General features: G+C 36.1%; 1 protein-coding gene across 4 annotated transcripts in view; it reads left to right on the forward strand.

Moving 5' to 3' along the window:
* IPO7 (importin 7) overlaps window positions 1-18,566 on the forward strand; it is a 61,549-nt gene that overhangs the window by 25,030 nt on the left and 17,953 nt on the right. For all 4 annotated transcript variants that reach the window (XM_074230280.1, XM_074230278.1, XM_074230277.1 and 1 more), the window contains exons 2-7: window positions 9,761-9,842; window positions 11,683-11,836; window positions 12,771-12,929; window positions 16,013-16,169; window positions 16,728-16,817; window positions 18,452-18,546. In XM_074230280.1, the coding sequence (XP_074086381.1) occupies window positions 9,761-9,842; window positions 11,683-11,836; window positions 12,771-12,929; window positions 16,013-16,169; window positions 16,728-16,817; window positions 18,452-18,546 (737 nt within the window). The remainder of the gene's footprint in view (window positions 1-9,760; window positions 9,843-11,682; window positions 11,837-12,770; window positions 12,930-16,012; window positions 16,170-16,727; window positions 16,818-18,451; window positions 18,547-18,566) is intronic.

Raw genomic sequence — 18,566 nt, forward strand, 5'->3', positions numbered from 1 at the left:
TTTGCTGAGTGGTGTGATTTCTTCTGAAATAAACCTGTTTTCTAATAGAAAAGCTAGTTTTATATAGACTTGACTAATGTTGGTTAAGGGGAGAAAAATGAACATCTTATACATACAGTAAAATGTTTTTGAAGGTGGGATATATTTTATAAGCTATAATAATTTATATTAGAAGAAAACATTCCTTTTTTTGGAATATAGCATGGTGGATACTACTGAATTTGTTAGATAAGGAAAGTCCTTGGATTCTTTGGCTGTTAAATAAAAAGGTCATCCAGTGACACAGCATGTTTAGGAGAGTGCTTTGAGAAAGCTTTGCTCAAATACCAGATTAATGTGCTCTAGAATAACTGTTCCCAGCTTCTTCTGTGCCCCTCCCCCTCATCCTATGGCAGATGAATGGTGTTAAATATTTACATATATTGGCTATTCTGTTATTCAGTCAGAATAAAGGAATCCAAACCAACAATTCATAACCGGGAAGTTCTATCTTCCCACTTGACAAAAGGAAAAAGAGCAGGTTGAGTGAAAGGAGCAAATTTGACAAAAAGATCTTGGGGCTTGAGGTTGCACTTTAAGGTATAGTCTGAGCTCTAATTTTGTAGTTAGTTAATTCAGGGTTAACTTGAATAATCCTAACCCTCTCTTATCAATGTTAACTGCCAGAATAAAATGAGATCAGATGTGAAAGTCTTTAAGAACCGGTTTCTTTTCTCCCCTTTAGTTCTTCATGGGATTATTGATTTAGAGCTGAAAGGAACCTTAGATCCCATCAGGCCCAATTCCCTTTTTATGGATGATAACAGACTCAGATTGCTGAGATGATTTCCCAGTGTCACACTGGTAGTTTGTGGCAGAATTTCAAACTAAGCTTCCTGACCTCCCTGGTTCAATGGCCTATCCACTATGCTACATCCAGACCATTTACCTCAAACTCCGATCATTCATTTTTGTTTATTTCAGTTGAACCAAGTTCCTTATGTCCTTAGCAAACCTACTGCCTTCTTCAGCTTCCCTGTCCCCAGCTGAAATCAAAGGTGGTGTTGAATAAAACTGGAATTGATGGCTGTGTCCACAACAAATTTGTTATTTATCAACTAATACTACAGCACAGCAATCAGGTTTTTTTTGTTTATTTTTTTTTTTTGCAAGGCAAATGGGGTTAAGTGGATTGCCCAAGGCCACACAGGTAGGTAATTATTAAGTGTCTGAGGCCGGATTTGAACTCAGGTACTCCTGACTCCAGGACCGGTGCTCTATCCACTGTGCCACCTAGCCGCCCCAGCAATCCTCTTTTATTACTCCCTGATTCTCTATTCAGTTTTCCACTGTAATCCTTCCACTCCTCTTTCTTGAAATATCTCATACCACATTAACCCTTCCTAATCCAACCCCAATTAAAGACCACCTCATCTTATTCTTTACTGAGAAATCGGGTTATTCACTCCAAGAACAAGATGACAGCAGAAATAGGGGGAAAAAATCCACTAATCATGATCACCTTGAAAAAGATCCCAAGAGGAAAACTTGAAGGAATATCAATGCCAATTTTCAAAACTCTCAGGTTAAGGAGAAAATACTGGAAGCAACAAGGAAAAAATTTTTTTTTAAATATAGAACTACAATAAGATTTACACAAGACTTACTAGCAGCTACTATGATGAAGGACTGGAGGTCTTGGAAAACTATATTCCAAAGAGCGAAAGAACTGGGGTTCCCAATTAAGGATAAATTACCTTTAGAGAAACAAGGTAACATTAAAGAGGACTCAAAGGGACTCAATAAGGTCAAACTATTTACTTTGTATGTGAAAATACTAGCAGTATTCTTAAGGTTGTTATGATTATTTAGGTAATTTGAAAGAAAGGCAAGGAGTCAACTGAGTATGACAGGTGATTCTAAAAAAAATAAAATTGTTGGGAGAGATTAGAAGGAATAATTACCACATACAAATAGGCATCAGCAGCAACTATTAAGAACTTTGTTGTGGGAAGGGGGCCACAAAGAAAAACCCTACTCAAGAAGATTATGTTTTAATAGGTGAGAACACATGTAAGTTTGAATCTGATTGACATTTTTTCTCAGTCTCCATCCTTTTTGACTTCTACAATGACCTACAATTGCCATCCATTGGGCAGCCAAGCCAGGTGTAATTAAAGGAGCAAGGCTCCCCTCCCCTTACCCCAACCCCCACCACAGTCCAGTTTCACCTTTCCCTCCAATCTTAGTGGAGATGGAGCCTAGATCCCTTAGAGTTTGGAGAAACAGCCTATCTTCTTAACAATTTTCACAAACAGAACCAATTGCCACAGATGGGCCAGTAAGACCAGGAGTTTGAAAACCCTGAACTTGGTACTGTGAATTGACTGAACATGAATAACTGATTACCAGGAAAAATTCATCTTTTTTAAAGATTTTTAACTCTCTGCTTTACTTTTCCATCTGATTTGGAGCTAAAATCTTTTATACAAGTTATCTGCACATTAGAACATTAGATCCTTGAGAGCTTACTGACATGTATTTTTTGCTATTTGTATTCTCAGCACTTTACTACTGTGCTTTTTATATAGTAAGCACTTGATCAGTGCTCATTCATTCACATTCATTCATTCTTTTCAGCTTAAACTCCACAACCTTCATTGAGGACAAGTCACTTTTCTATCTACCTATATCAGCTCCCATGATTAGACAAGTAAGCCCAGTAACCCCAGGAGTAGCTGTACCCTTGACAGATCCCAAGACCATTATCCTAGCAAGTAATTCATGTAGAGATTATGACCATCCCTTATTGCTACTCTGCAACCCTGACTTTTTCTCAGCAATCCAAGCTTCTGAAGACCAGTAAATTCTTGCCACAAAAGCCCTTGGCATTGTCAAATGGTTCAACATCAGAAGCTGATAGGATTTTTAACAGTAGAAAGATGCATTATCATTTAATAACCTAATCAGTTATCCTTGGTAAGGTTTTCTCTTTGTAGGTCTATTCCTGTATCATGGCTGTTAGACATTTCAAATTGGATGTCCCATAGATTTTTCATATTCATGTCCATCCCAATACAATGAAGAAAAGAGGAAGAATTCAGTGAGATCTAATCAACATATCCCAAAACCTTTATTATATTCAGAATTTCTTCCCTAACTATAGTCTCCCACCTCTTTTACTTTGGGGTGGGGGAATGGGGTTAAGAGACTTTCCCAAGATCTTACAGCTATGTAATTATTAAGTTGTCTGAGGTCATATTTGAACTCAGGTTCTCCTGACTCCAGGCTGGTGGTGCTCTTTCCACTGTGCCACCTAGCCGCCCTTCTTCCACTTCTTTAAACAATGTCTTTATATCTTTTCTTTGAGGACAAGCCTGAGAATAATAATTAAACAGTTTTTAAATTTCTATTTTTTTAATGGTACTGCTTCTTAATCAAAGTGATTTCCCTGCCAAAGAGATTTTCCTTAAGTGCAGATCTGACCCTGGGAAGTCTTAAACTACAATAATTCTTTATTGATTCTGGAATCAATTTTTAACTTTTTTGCTTGACTTTTAAAACTCTTCACCACTTGGATCTTTCCATTTTCCCACTCTCCAGCAAACTGACCTTCTTTGTTTCTGACATACTGAATGAACTCTCATCTCCTGCCTTGATATTTCTTTCACAGAGGGAATCTTAGAAACCTTTGATTTCTTCTGGATTGATTGCAAGCAACAACTTTCTACATGAAATTTTGACTTTAATCCCTCTACATGCTGATGTCCTTATTATCATGTATTTTTAATTCTTTACATATTTATATGTACATATTATCTCCCTGCTAGAGTCTTAAGCTTCTTGAAATAATAGGAATATTCCTAGAATCTAGCGTTGTGCTTGATGTATAAGTACATAGTTGCAAAATGCTTGTTGATTGATAAAAAACAATTTTGGTGGATTTGGGAAAAAACCCAAACAATTATTTTCATTCTTATTACTTTTTCATTCCTGGTGTTTTATACTTTTGTATTATTTATTTAAAAATACTTGTTTGTTGTTTTTGATAGATATAGGGGGAGGGAGGAAATGAAAAATGACCCTCCCCCCCCCCGTGGTTTTTTGCTTGGGAGAATAGCATTGTCAGAAATAGAAATATTCAGTAGAGAAGCTTGATTGGGGGAAAGGGGTGAATAAGATTGAGTATAGGATATGGTAGCTTGAGAGAAGTGTCTTGGGAAATACCTTTAGCTATTGAATCTTTGAGAATAGTATGAATAATAGAAGATCTAAGACTGAATCTTGGGGGGAGACTGGTATATATTTTCCATTTTTAGGAGATCTGAAGAATTAGAGCTAGCAATTTGATGATACTCGTGGTGGGGTTTTTTTTAACATGACCTATATTTTATGCTTTATAATAAAAAAAATGGGAGTTGGACAGGTAAGCAAAGCTAACCCACATATTGGAATGAAAGAGAGCATTCATCCATTCCTCTGACTGACCATACCTGGAATTTCTCATTGAAACTTTTTTGTACTCAAATCTCTTTGGTAGCAAGTTTGGTTACTATAATTTCTTTAGTTTTTTTGCAAGGCAAAAGGGTTAAGTGGCTTGCCCAAGGCCACACAGCTAGGTAATGATTAAGTGTCTGAGGCTAGATTTGAACTCATGTTCTCCTGACTCCAGGGCTGGTGCTCTATCCATTGGGCCACCTAGCGTGCCCCCCCCCCACTTTAGTCATTTTTAGATCCAACTTAATGGGTAAAATCTAAATGCCTTTGTGGATAGAAGGAAAAAACACAGTAGAAGAACATTAAGTAAATATACGAATGGGGGGGATATTTATGAGTATGTTTGGAGGACTAAACCTTGGAAAGGGGGTTAGAATTTTTGAGATACTTAATAGGGTCTAAGAGGTTTCCTAAGTGATGGATAGAGAAGAATTTGGAACTTTGGATTGTAGAAATGATTTGAAACAGCCTTAATGTAGTGGCTGGGATTTAGGGTGTCGAAATGACTTCTTTTTTGAACAGAACAGCGAATGGCTATTTAAATTTAGCATGAATTTGTGACATGTCCTAGCAGTTCTGACATCTGGGAGTAGATTTGGTAAAAATAGATGAACCAGGGATTAGTGGAGTCAAAGGTCCAAAGTATTGAAATGATAGAATTAGGTGAGTTAGGTGTAAAACCAAGGGACTCTAGAATTTGAAAAAGTAGGGGCTGAGATATCTCTGCTTTAGTCACTGAGCTGGAATTGAAATGATAATGAGTCTATGTAAATTGGAGATAAAAGCCTTGGCAGTTAATTGTGAGTCCCTGGTGGCTGAGGACTGGAACTGAAAGGATGTTTTAAGTCATCAAGATGCACTCTTCTTCCTCACTACACTCTGATAGGGAGTGGCAGCTGGTTTATTGGTTAAGTGGTTACAGTGGAATGCAGATCTGAAGACCTTGGACCTCAGTTTTGCTGCCATATCTTGTTTGTAAGGCAAAAGAGTTCAGCTGGATGATCTTAACTCTAAAATTCTTTGTGAAGTACCTAGCTCACTGGTCCTGTATGGGGTGGGGAATCAGTTTAAACTGGGAACAGCATTTTGGCCTTTAATGGTGCTGTATTTGATAGGGCATGCTGAATCTAGACTAGCTGCTGTGGCATTCTGTCATTGTGATCTCTCTCACTCATAACTCCATGATGTCTGGTTTCCAGTGATCTCTTTTTGAGATTATTGACTATTTTGTCTGTATGAAATGTGCCTACTTAAAAGAACATGTCTGAAAATTCGCCTAATAAAGGAATCTTTAAGTTTTGCTATTCAATTATTTTTTAGTATTACATACATAGGCTTATTTTTTCTTTGAATGGTTGAAATATAAAAGGAATTTAAGAACAACTCAGGATGACTGATTATTTGGAATGGTAAGATATGACAGGTACCCCCACTGAAGTGAATGCATTTTCTAGGACAAATTGTGTTTACTTTCATTTGTTTTCAGATTTTTCACAAAGGGATTTTGATATTGATAATTTATAATAAGATAATAATAGCAGCAAGGGAAGGTAAAAAAATTTGCCTATTTACATTATGTGCTTATTACTTACTGAACGTTTAGGGAATGAACCATTAACAATTTTCATTTCTTTTGATTTCATTCATCTAGATATACCATTCTGTGGATTATTCATAAACATACAGGTCTCAGATGTTTTTGTTTTTCTCATCTTAAATTGGCAGTTCAATTTGGATGTATGAAAACTTCAATGCCTTATCCATAAAGGCATAAGTTGAAATTCATCACTAGGGTAGAGAGACCAACAATTTCCGGTCTCTTGCTTTTCTAAAAATAGCATTGAGTTCAGACAGATTCATCTAAGAACTCTGCCAAAATACTGCAACTTTAACATAGAATCATCCTTCCCCAAACTGGCATTCTAAACTTAGGTGGAACTGTCATTTGCCAGTGGGTTTTAATCTGTCCTGGTTAGCTGGAGAAAAGACTCTTGAGGAGTTAACTAAAATGTTTTTCTTTAAAATAGCCTGTAAGCTGGAGTAAATGCTTTCAACATTTTCTTAGTTCTCTTATAGTGTTTGTGACTTTATTATTCAAAGCTTTTTGGCATTATTCATAGACTTCAATCAGGAGGTTTCAACTCAATGGTTTCTCTCTCTCTCTCTCTCTCTCTCTCTTTTTTTTTTTTTTTTGAAAAGAAAATACATTCCTTTTTTGGAACATAATGGGGTTTTAGTCCTAGGGGAAATTTGAAAATTCGGGTTACCAAAGTCTTGTTTCAATATCCTTCACTGTCAGGAGCTTCCCTTTTACCTACTATCAAAACATTGTTTATTAAAGAATCTGTCTATTATGGATTTACTTTTATAACCAATATTCAATTACCTTCAGGGAAAGGAAGAGAGGGAAAGTGAAAAATGTGAAACTCAAAACGTTGCAAAAAAGGTAGATGAAAACTGTTACATGTGGTTGGAAAAATAAATAAATTAAATATTTATTTCAAAAAAAGAATGTCCTTTTTATCAGAAATTGCACAGGCAGCTCACCTTTACCAAGAACAACATTTAAAATTTAAGCCCTTTTTCTAATTGATAATTTTTTAGATTGCAGGAGATCCTTTGTCTTAAGTATGTGCACCTAAAACCCCACTGTTCCAAATAATGGACTTTGTAAGATACAATATAATTTAAAATTGTGGTATGTATGTGACATGTAGAAGTTTATCCTTGTAAACCTTGCCCCTAATAATCCTACTGATATGGAAGGATTGATAGTTTATTTTACTCAGCTTAATTTAATCATCCTTTCTGCCTGAGGAGGAAAATATCAACCTTTCTCCCATCTCAGATAATTTGGTTTCAATGTTGCCCAGCTCTCACCAGTGTGTAACTAGCTGAGTAATGCCAGTTCTGAGCCTCAATTTAATACTTTTTAAAATAAATTTTTTCTTTTTTTTGAAAGGCAGGGTTAAGTGACTTGCCCAGGGTCTCACAGTTTGTAAGTGTCCGAGGTAAGATTCCAACTCAGGTCTTCTGATTCCAGGGCTGGTGTTCTATCCACTGTACCATAGTTTTGATATATAATTCTAGGATGTTCAAGGTTTTTTTTTTTCAGTTTACATTGTGTATGTTTTTCTTGCTTCTACTCTATTCTTCATGTGTTCTGCTTTTCTTTAAAAGTTGTTTTACAGATAGGAAATATTCTCCTGATTCTGCTTGCTTAATCATCAGTTCACATGTCTTTGCATATTTCTTAAAATCCTTATATTTCTTCATTTCTTAGGAGTATATTTGGATGCAATTTGTATTTTAAAATTTGTTCATTCAGTTCCTAATTGATGGGCACCTAATTTGTTGTCAATTTTTTGCTAAAACAAATGGTTCTAGTAATCCTTATCTAAAATTTTTTATTTATTTAAGGCAATTGGGTTAAGTAACTTGCCCAAGGTCACAAAGCTAGGTAATTAAAGGGTCTGAGGTCGGATTTGAACCCAGGTCCTCCTGACTCCAGGGTTGGTGCTCTATCCGCTGCCCCACATAGCTGTCCCAGTGTGGTAGTTTCAAACTGCTTTCCAGAAGGGTTGAATGAGCCCATAGCCCTACCATCAATGGGTCATTGTCCTCTCTGACCCTCCCATGCTACCCTTTTGTTAATTTTTTTTCTTTATATAAATATTTTCTTTTCCAATTACATACAATGGTAGTTTCTACCAATCATTTTTTGGGGGAAGGTTTTGAGTTTTACAATTTTTTTTCCTCCCTTTTCTCCCTTCACTCCCCCCCCCCCCCCCACAGAAGGCAATCTGACAAGTGATGTTAAAACATTTTTCATGATCTCTTCAGGATACAGACCTAGTATGGTATTGCTGGATCAAAGGGCATACACTTTTTTATTGCCTAATTGCTCTCCAGAAAGGCTGGATCAGTTCTCAACTCCACCAGCAGTGCACCAGTATCCCAGATTTCTCTCCTCCCCGCAACAATTGATCATTAATCCTTTTTGGTCATATTGGCCCATCTGCCATGCTACCATTTTATAAATGAAGAAAGGGAGGTGTAGAGAAGTCATGTTCTGGGGTGATTTGTGCCAGAATTTTAGTGCAGACATACATGTGTATGTGCGTCTTATGGGAGTGGCAGCTGCAGTGGTGGATGCTCATTTTCACAAATCTTTTTCATTTGCACTTAGGACTCTGCCTCTAGCCATGTAGAGACTGACACCCATATGGGGAGCCCCAGGCTCCTCACTGAACCTGATCCAAGACAGCTGGATCCTGGGGAGGGCTGTGCTACTGTGCTACCACTCCACACCCCCTCCCCCCAGTGTCACATGGCTTAGTGTTAGAAACTGGAAATGACATTGCAAATACACCCCTAAGGACCATGGGACTTTCTGGTCTCTCCCATTAGAGTTCGAGCTCCTTGAGAGTAGGGGCTATCTTCATTTTCTATGCTTTTACATGCTTTGCAAGTATTGAGCCCTTAATAAATGCTTTATTCATTTATGAAGTACTTACTGTATTCATGCCTGGCAATATGCTAAAGTGGGGAGAGGGGAAAAGAAACATGCCCCTAGGGAGCTGAAAAGCAGAGGGGAGAGTGGAGCTAAGGAGAGTGGACTGATAGCTCCATGAGAAGCCAAATGGGGCTTGAGTGAGAGAGTATTCTCCTGGGCTCTTTCCCTGCTCTGAAGCTCCCCAAGAGGGACTATGCTTTGCACCACATTTTTAATAATATAATTCTAGAACATTCAAGTATATTTGTTTTTCTGTTTACATTGTGTATGTGTTTCTTGATTCTCTGCTTTATTCTTCATATGTGTTCTCCTTTTCTTTCACAGTTGTTTTCCAAGTTGGGAATTTTCTGATTCTGCTTGCTTTACCTACTTTTTATTCAGTTCAGCTCTAAATGCAAATTGTAAATTAAATGTAAAGTAGTATGTGAGTAATGAGCAGTTCCTTTCTGGGAACTCAGTTTAGGAATGTAAGAGAAGTGAGAGATCCTGCCCTATATGGGTTCATTAGGGCAGATTCCAAGGTTTTAAATTTTGAACCCTAGAAGAAGCCCAGCAGAAATTAGTAGGGCAGATGGTGAGAGACAGATCACAACAACCCAGTGGGACTGGAGTAAGGGGAGAGGGGGAGGGGCACCCATTTTTAAAGACTAAGAAGTACTGAATTGGTTGGTGTTCCTTAACATTTGGTTGAATTAACTGCCATAAATCTACTTTAATCTTAGTCACTTGTAAAAGCATTAAAATATCCTCTTCTCCTTTGCTTTGTAGGCTCACAAGTCTGTGAACTTCGTTTCAACTCTGCTACAAATCACCATGTCCGACCAGCTGGATTTACCAGTGAGACAGGCAGGCAAGTTTGCTGAGAACTTTTTCTTTTGAATGTGCAAATGTTATTTTAAATCTTTTCACAATTGAACTGACATCCAATGATAAGTCATTTAGTGGTTTTTCTGCCTAGTTGGGCTGAGGGCCAATATCCTGGGTCATGAATGCCTATGTTATCAGGGGCCCAATGGAAAGAATATTGCTTCAACTTATATGTCATAGTTTATGCTTAGAAACAGTGGTATAATTTTGGAAAATTAAAACAATTCTCTTTAGTAAATGTGAACTTTAAATGTACTAATTTATCTTAGAGAGGTATGTCCAAGGAGTCTTTTCCTTTCTATATGTTCTTGGTCTTGGTTGTAGCTGTGAAGGGTAATAAGTTTGAAGTTCCTAGGTTTAAGGAGAGTTTTATCCCAATAGCTGGACTCTATTGTTGGAAAACTCATTTTGTGGAACTAACTTTATGGAGTTTATGGTTTTTACCAATTTTTATTCTCAACCTTATTTTATAGATAAGAACAGTTTAGAGTGAGAAAAGTGTGAATTTGATTCACAGGCTACCTTTTCTTATAACATAAAGGATGGATGCTTAATGTTCTCAGGTGATTTTTGGTGTGGCCTGTATGGACTTTGTCATATTATTTATAGTTTTGACTGACTAGTAAGGGGCATTTCAAATCCTAAGCCGTGGAATGTAGGTCACAATTTATGATAAAAGTTACAGATATCCTTAGCTCTTCAGGAGATTTGACAAAAGGGCAGCTAGGTGGCGCAGTGGATAGAGAGCACCAGCCCTGGAGGACCTGAGTTCAAATGAGGATTCAGACACTTAATAATTACCTGTGTGACCTTGGACAACTCTCAACCCCATTGCCTTGAAAAACAAACAAAAAAATGGCACAATTTTAGAGACTTGAGACTATACTTATAGCAAAATTGAGTCTACATATGGCTAGTTTTTGCTGAAAGAACGTCAGAACACCTTATTTATTCTTTTGATGATTTCTTAAAATGTTCAAAATACTTGAGTTACAGATAGAAGGAAAAGCAACAATCATTAACTCCAGTTGAATCTGAAGATGAGTTAGCTTTTCAGTCTTATTTTGAAACAGGTCAGGCCCCTGCATAAGCACATTAATAAATCATAGAATCAGTACTTTTCAGTAATGAGTATCTGATTAATTTCTGTTAACTTGCATTTCTAATTAAGGTCTTTTTTGCATGTCTAAAGAGCACTGATAAAGTCTTTATGTTCTTCTATATCATCATTTTTGGTTAAGTTTAGTGACTAGCAAACAGGCAACTTCCAAACCCTGATTTTTCTGTGATCTGTAATCTTACTGAACCTTGAAAATTACCCCTGAATTTATTGGTATTCTAAGTAGCATTTGACCCAAGATTGCTCTTAGGGCTGTTAAAATATACTTAATGGTTTGAGTGAAATGATCTTCATTATCAAAGGCATGTGAAAATTGAAGTGATTTTGTTATCTGGTACTCTGTTGAAAGCAGTGAAGAACACTTTATTTAACAAATTACCTGTAATTTAGAGCAGTCTTGAAAATTACCATTTGTGTTAGACAGACACAGATATGATTTATTTTTCCTAATCTTAATCCCTTGAAATCTTGATCTCCTTAAAATAATTATGCATAGTATTTTATTTAAGCTATATTGTTAATATAAGAACCAAAAAATTTGAATTGTACTTAGCTTCTGAAATAGGAATAATGAAATTATTTTGTTTTTAAAAGAATCTGAAAGCATTTCTTTAGGTTCTTCAGTGATATATAAACAATATGTGAAAGGGCTAGATTCACGATGTATAACTATTCTCTTGTCTAATGTCCTGATATCTTTCAGGTGTTATCTATTTGAAAAATATGATAACTCAGTATTGGCCTGATAGGGAGACCACACCAGGGGAATTACCTCCATATACAATTCCAGAGGAAGATCGACATTGTATCCGTGAAAACATTGTAGAAGCTATTATTCACTCCCCTGAACTTATCAGGTATTTTGAAGATGGTTATTTATTGTTTCAGTAATATCATATTTGCTCTTTCTTGGTTTAAAAAACCTCCCCACATATTTTGACATTTAAGTAACAGAGACCCTAGAAACCAGTGCAGTAATAGAAAGTATAGTTTTAGGGTACTAAACTGAAAAACTTGTTTTACTGTTCAGCAAATATATATATGTTAAATTACTCTTGCTAAGGAGTGTGATTTACATTGTTTATAGTCTTGGTTTTTTTTTATCTACAGGTTTAAGCAATTAGTAGGTTTGGGATAGGATCATCCTAAGAAATTATTAGGGAAGTTAAGAAGGATTTGTTGTTCTTCCCTGCCTCCACTGGAAAGAAGAAACTGCAAAACCTTGTAAAATAGGCACCCAAACAAATTCTCATAATGTCAGTTAATTGTTTAGTGTTAACTTCCTGATTATAAAAGTACTATCCTGGGATGATTCTCTTCAGACACTTAAGTGCAACCAGGAAAACTAATATCACCAGTTAGATAATATTTTTATAGTAATTATCTTTTCCTTATGCTTTCCATTTGAGGACCCTAATGCTGCTCCTTACTTTTCCTTTGCACTTAAATCGTTATATTCTCATATCTCTTACCTCAGTACTAGCTTTGAAGGGTAGGTATTGTGTACATTTCCATCTTCTGCAGGTGCTTTCAAACATCCTTATTAAAATAAGAAAGAGATTTCAAGAGTAGAAGTTACTTAAGTCAGATGAATATCCTTAGCCCTGATTCTGACTACTGACCCATAAAAAGAAATGGAGCTTTGGGTGACTTTTTCATTTACCTACAGGGTCTGCATCCCTCAAGACTAAATTATGATTTGAAATTGTATATAAATCAGATTAATGAAATTTTTAATTGTGTAACGCATTCTTCATAACATTCTGTCCTATGTGTCTTTTGACTTTTCAGGGTACAGCTTACTACATGCATTCATCATATAATCAAACATGATTACCCAAGCCGCTGGACTGCAGTTGTGGACAAGATTGGTTTTTATCTCCAGTCTGATAACAGTGCTTACTGGCTCGGAATCCTTCTTTGCTTGTATCAACTGGTGAAAAACTATGAGTATGTATGACATTCTCAAGCTAAAATAATTGGAGAAAATTTGTAAGTGTCTAGATAAGAAAATTCAAGGGAAAGATTAAAAGCCTTAAATCCATTTAAGATACATATATTGGAGTTGCTAAAGTAGTGTTGAATATAATTTGGCATATTTTCCATTTGTAATCCTGTGACTCATAGCTTATGATTCTTACCCCTTCCTTTATAACTAAACTTGAACCTAGAACCATTTATTGGTCAAACTGTTGTTGAACTTAATTCCACTCCTCCATCTTTCAAATTATAACCTCTTTCTGTTCTTCAGTTCTCAGATTTCTCCTGTCCCTCCCTTAGTGTCTGCCCTTGGCCTGACTTCTCAGCATCACCTCTTAGAATCCTGGATTTCCTTTATGACTTGCTTGGGTCAGGAGTCACTTTTTCCATGTACTCCTCCCCTCCAGTTGCTGAGGCTATCCTCTCTCAGGAGTTTTTCAGCCTGAATTCACATATATGTCTCCCCAGAGAATAGTCACTATGCCTAGGCATAGTAGGACATTTAATAGATATAGATACTTCTTTAGTTTGAGGTTGGAAATTCAGCTCTCCTAAGTATGACAAAAAAAAAAAAATGCTGATGCCAATGTTAGATGAAGGACTTAAGGGGAAAATGGTTTCCAAGGGGAAATGTGCAGTAAATGTTTTATTGATTGAAGAAGGGAGAGGAGTTGATGTTTAGATAAATAAGACCAATGAGCATTGTCAGGCAGTGGGAATAATCATATGCTTGTAGGATAGTAAATGAATAGAGAAGCCATTTATATTATGGAAATGGGGATCAGATTATGGTGTTTCTTAAATAGAAGGAGTATTCTAAAGAAATTCTCAATTCTTAAAAACCACCCATAGTTTAATTTAGTTTGACTCATGAGAGCCAAATAGTTCAAACAATTTGTGCATAAATTTTTGAGCTCTTTTAGAATTTGGAAATTTACAAAATGTACAGGTTCCTTTCCTGAGATAAATTGTCTCCATTTTATAGACCGAAATGTATAGCACATTTACAGCATAGCATCGTGAAAACTATGTGAAATTTTGTTAAGAATATTAATATGTGACTATTGCTATTATTCCACATTGAGGAAGTTAGAGGTGCAATCTGGTACCCCTGTGATCTGGAAAATCCACATAAGAGAAGTCTAAATTTTTCCTTTTCTTTTATGGGATGTTTGTAGTACCTTGTTGTAAAACTTGGGTAAAGTATTTGGTCATAAGCTCTGTGTTGTCTGCTGGCCTTCAAGTATCATCTACCTTCTGTTAAAATATACCCCCCAAATTCCCCTCTAATTGCTTAAGGAGATCTCATCTGAATCCTTAATTGGAAAATTCTAAGTGGAAGGGATAACTGTATTTAACTAACATAAGTATGCACAAATCCTCTTTATTACCACAGGATATATCTTCATTGACTAGATTATAGCTCTCATTTCAATAGCTTAATGAGTTAAACTTTTTTTTTCTATTGTCAGAATTTGTATTCAAATAGTAAAAAAAAGTTGTCTCCCAGAAATGGAAATGGTCTCATTTTATAGGACAGAGAATTCTTTTGCTCAAAGGAAAGTTCAATTCTTCCAGTTTAAGGACTGATAATGTAGAACTTTTTATTATGTACCTTTAGAATGCCAAATGTGCGTTATAAAAACTGTAAATTGACTTAGCAAGGAAAGGTGTTTTTCTGGATTGTTTCAAGTATCAACCTTAATGAATTGAAATGAGATATACACATAAGCCAGTTTAGTTTGTACATTTAAAATAGTTTTTGTGCTATTGTTAGTCATGGTCTGTGTTGTTGATTAAGCTTCTTTACCAGTCACCTTGATTTTAAAAGTAACTTTTGCCTTGAGTATGCTTGTTTGATAGTCTTAGGCACCAATTTTAATTTTGTTTCATACTGCCCAATGTTCTTTATTTGTCCAGTTTTGCTTTGCTCAGTTTATAGGAAGCAGCTTTTAAAAAGATCAAACATTATTATTATATTGAAAATGACCTATTTTGCATTTATTTCACTACATGTATTATGGTTGCCTAGGAAAAAAGGTCAGAAAATAAAAGGAAGTGAAATTTACTTTTGGTGCAGGGTTTGTTCAAAGCCGTTAATTCTGAAATGAATTGTGTGTGGTGTGTGTGTGTGTGTGTGTGTGTGTGTGGTTTCTGTGAAGTCAGTGGGGTTAAGTAGCTTGCCTGAGTTTCCAGCTAGTAAATATCAAGTATCTGAGGCTGGATTTGAACTCATTCTCCTGACTCCAGGGCCAGTTTTCTGTGTCATGTAACTTCCCCCAAATGAATTTTGTTTTTGCAAGGCAAATGGAGTTAAGTGGCTTGCCCAAGGCCACACAGCTAGGTATTATTAAGTGTCTGAGGCTAGATTTGAACTCAGGTCCTCCTGATTCCAGGGCCGGTGCTCTATCCACTGTGCCACCTAGCCGCCCCATCAAATGAATTTTTTAAAAGAGAAAAACATAAATACTTCTACTGAGATAAGTGATCTAGAAATGTGTGGCAGTCATCAAATTTTATTAAAGTTGTGGTTTTTTTTTTGTAACATTAAAAGATTGTATTTTGCTGAAGAGAAAGATTTCCAAAGCATCTTGGCAAAACCTCTGGGTTTATGGTCAGAAGTGTTTTGAGAACTAGCTGTGCCAAATCACTGGTTACCTGTCCTTGGTCAGACTTCTGAACCAGTGATCTCATTTGGACAACAAGAGTTGATAATATGGACTTTGTGACTGGTTTATATTTAGTTTACATTTATATTTATTTCCTCTTCCAAGTGAGAACTTGTCATCCTTACCCAAATGACATGGAATGAAATATCTTAAGAATAAAATGATAATCCCCCATTTTTATTTCACGAGTCAGCTGCTACTGGAATTGATTGTCAACATAGGAGTGTCACTGCTATTGCCCTGGTGGTTGAAATAAGTTTAGTTTTCCATAGGCGCTCTCAAGGATGAAGTTTCTGTCACATTGAATATGAATTTGTTGTTGTTGCTTTTCATATTTTTGTGTCTTTAAATTCTTATGGCTTCTTTTTGTATTTGAACTCAAAGGTACAAGAAGCCAGAGGAACGTAGTCCATTGATAGCAGCAATGCAGCACTTTCTACCAGTTTTGAAGGATCGTTTTATTCAGCTTCTTCCTGATCAATCTGATCAATCAGTCCTCATTCAGAAGCAGATATTCAAAATCTTCTATGCCCTTGTTCAGGTATTCTGGACTCTTAATTTCATTGATGTGGATGTTTTTATTAGGAGACTGGTTGTGAATTCCTGTATATTTTCACTAAAGAAGACACCTTGGACACCTTCCTGGGAGCATTTTAGTAGTTTGTTCACAGAAAGAAAGCCTGTAGTCACTGTAGGAAACATTTTCCCTAGGCTAATCTCATAATGTTGCTTTTAATAGGTATAGTGTTCTCATTCTCATCACTTCATTCGGCATTAGTTCAAACAAGTGTTTCCAGGCTTTTCCAAAGTCTGGGTGCTCATGATTTCTTACTGAACAATAGGTACTCCATTACATTCAAGTACAGTAGGTAATATGTTCAGCCATTCCTAAGTTGATGGTATTCCCTCAGTTTCCAGCTTACACAAGTTATTCTTGAGGGTTGATTAAATGTAATGAGAAAAAAAGATTGGAGTTGGTTATAAGTAGTATTTTTACTGTTAGGAAGCAGAAGAGAGAAAAAAATAATTTTGATTGGTAATAAACATTTTGCTGCAGTTTAAAGAAACCATGAACCTTTTTTTTCCCTTTCTTTTAAAGTATACTCTTCCACTGGAGCTGATAAATCAAGCTAATTTGACTGAATGGATAGAAATTCTAAAGACGGTTGTAAACAGGGATGTGCCTCCTGTAAGTGTGTGCTCTCTTGGGGAATGGGGTGGGGAGCTGTCAGCTTGGGTTTTTATTGAGGTGGGTGTGAACACAAAGAATCTTTTTTTCCCCAAATGCTTCCATTTTTATGGGGGGGAAGTTTGGAGCTGAGTGCTTTCCATGTTCCTTTCTGTTATATTGTGGTTGGTTTGACCCTGAGATTGTAGTTTCTTTCCTTGTTGCTTTTTTTTTTTTAGACTCATTTATAGGTAATTAGATGAAAGAAAACTGGTTGGGCCCTGATTTAGATAATTTGGAGAGAATGGTCTTGTATATTGGAAAAGATAATGTGGTAATATCTATGCCCTTTCTACTGATGACTTGAACAAGATTTTCATGTTCTGAATCAGGAATTAAGAGTATTTTTGTGGTCTTTAATCACTTAATCGTTTTATCCATCTTTCAACCTCATCAGTTTGTCACCAACCACAAATTGAGAAAGGCTGTCTTAGAAGAAGAACCTGAGGTGTTCTACTGTGGGTACTTCACAGATCAGACCTTGAGTCAGGAGCCAAAGCTGCTCCAGCTTTCTTGCTCCAGTTTTTACTTGAAATGACAGTTCTCGCATTTTAGAGTCTGTACCTTGCCTGAGGTCTTGTTTCACGCCTGAGCAAATTTCAGACATGGGTGTAGACTTAAAATTAATTCTTACAGGATATTGTGATGAGTTAGTAAATAAAAGCATACTACCTACAAGGCTTTTCTTGCATGGAGACAGCAAAAAGCTGGTGGTTGTTCTTGCTGTCTCTTTGCTTCAAGGGCTTTATGGATTTGCCAAATAGTCTAGAAGACTGGACTGGAATGTGATCACAATTCCCATATCAAATGATTAAACTAGAGGTGATGTTTCTTTGGAACATCAATGATCCTTGGTGTCTGTTTTTACTTTTGTCAGAAGAGTCTCTCATCTATTCTATTTACTTCAAGGAAAGGGGTTTTTTAAGAAAAAACATTTCTAAAGGCATGTAAAGAACTCATGGAGCACACCACAAACATCCTAACTTTTCTGCCATTTGTTCTCTTAAAGGATTGTTTGGGGCACTAAGTTAACATTAAGTGATTGCCTCAGGTTATTTACCTAGTCTATGTCATAAGCAGAACTTGATCTGTACTTCCTTACTTTGAAGCTGCCTAACCATCCTGTCCTTCTCCAGGAAAGGGCCCAAAACATTTTTCTTTTTAAGGTGGCTTATTTCTACAATTATTGCTGTTTTGCTCTTTTGGTTCTAATATTTGCATGCTATGGCAATTTTACTATGTTAAAATGAAATAAGAATTCGAACATTATTTAAATCATTTATTGGTTGTATTAGAATTCCTTATGGAATTTCAAATTTTAAATAGATCATTTGTAATAATTGAAGGAATAGTGTTTCTTATATTTACACAAAGACTAAGTGGCCACCACCTTGACTGGAAGTTTAACAGTACAAATCACCATAATTTGCAGAAAGTATTGGTAGTTTCCTTATATAGAAGATACTATTTATCACTTCTAGCTTGCTTGATTTGAACATTGGGAGATGTGTTTTTACAGCTATGATCTATAACATAATTTTCTACTTAATGTAATTTTAAAAAATCATTATAGTCAATAAAATCTCTTCTAAAAGGAAACACTTCAAGTTGAAGAGGACGATCGGCCAGAATTACCATGGTGGAAATGCAAGAAGTGGGCTTTACATATCTTGGCAAGACTTTTTGAAAGGTAAACTTCTTTACTTGTGA

The sequence above is a fragment of the Macrotis lagotis genome, chromosome 3 (assembly GCF_037893015.1).
Source record: "Macrotis lagotis isolate mMagLag1 chromosome 3, bilby.v1.9.chrom.fasta, whole genome shotgun sequence".
In the NCBI taxonomy this organism is placed as follows: domain Eukaryota; kingdom Metazoa; phylum Chordata; class Mammalia; order Peramelemorphia; family Peramelidae; genus Macrotis; species Macrotis lagotis.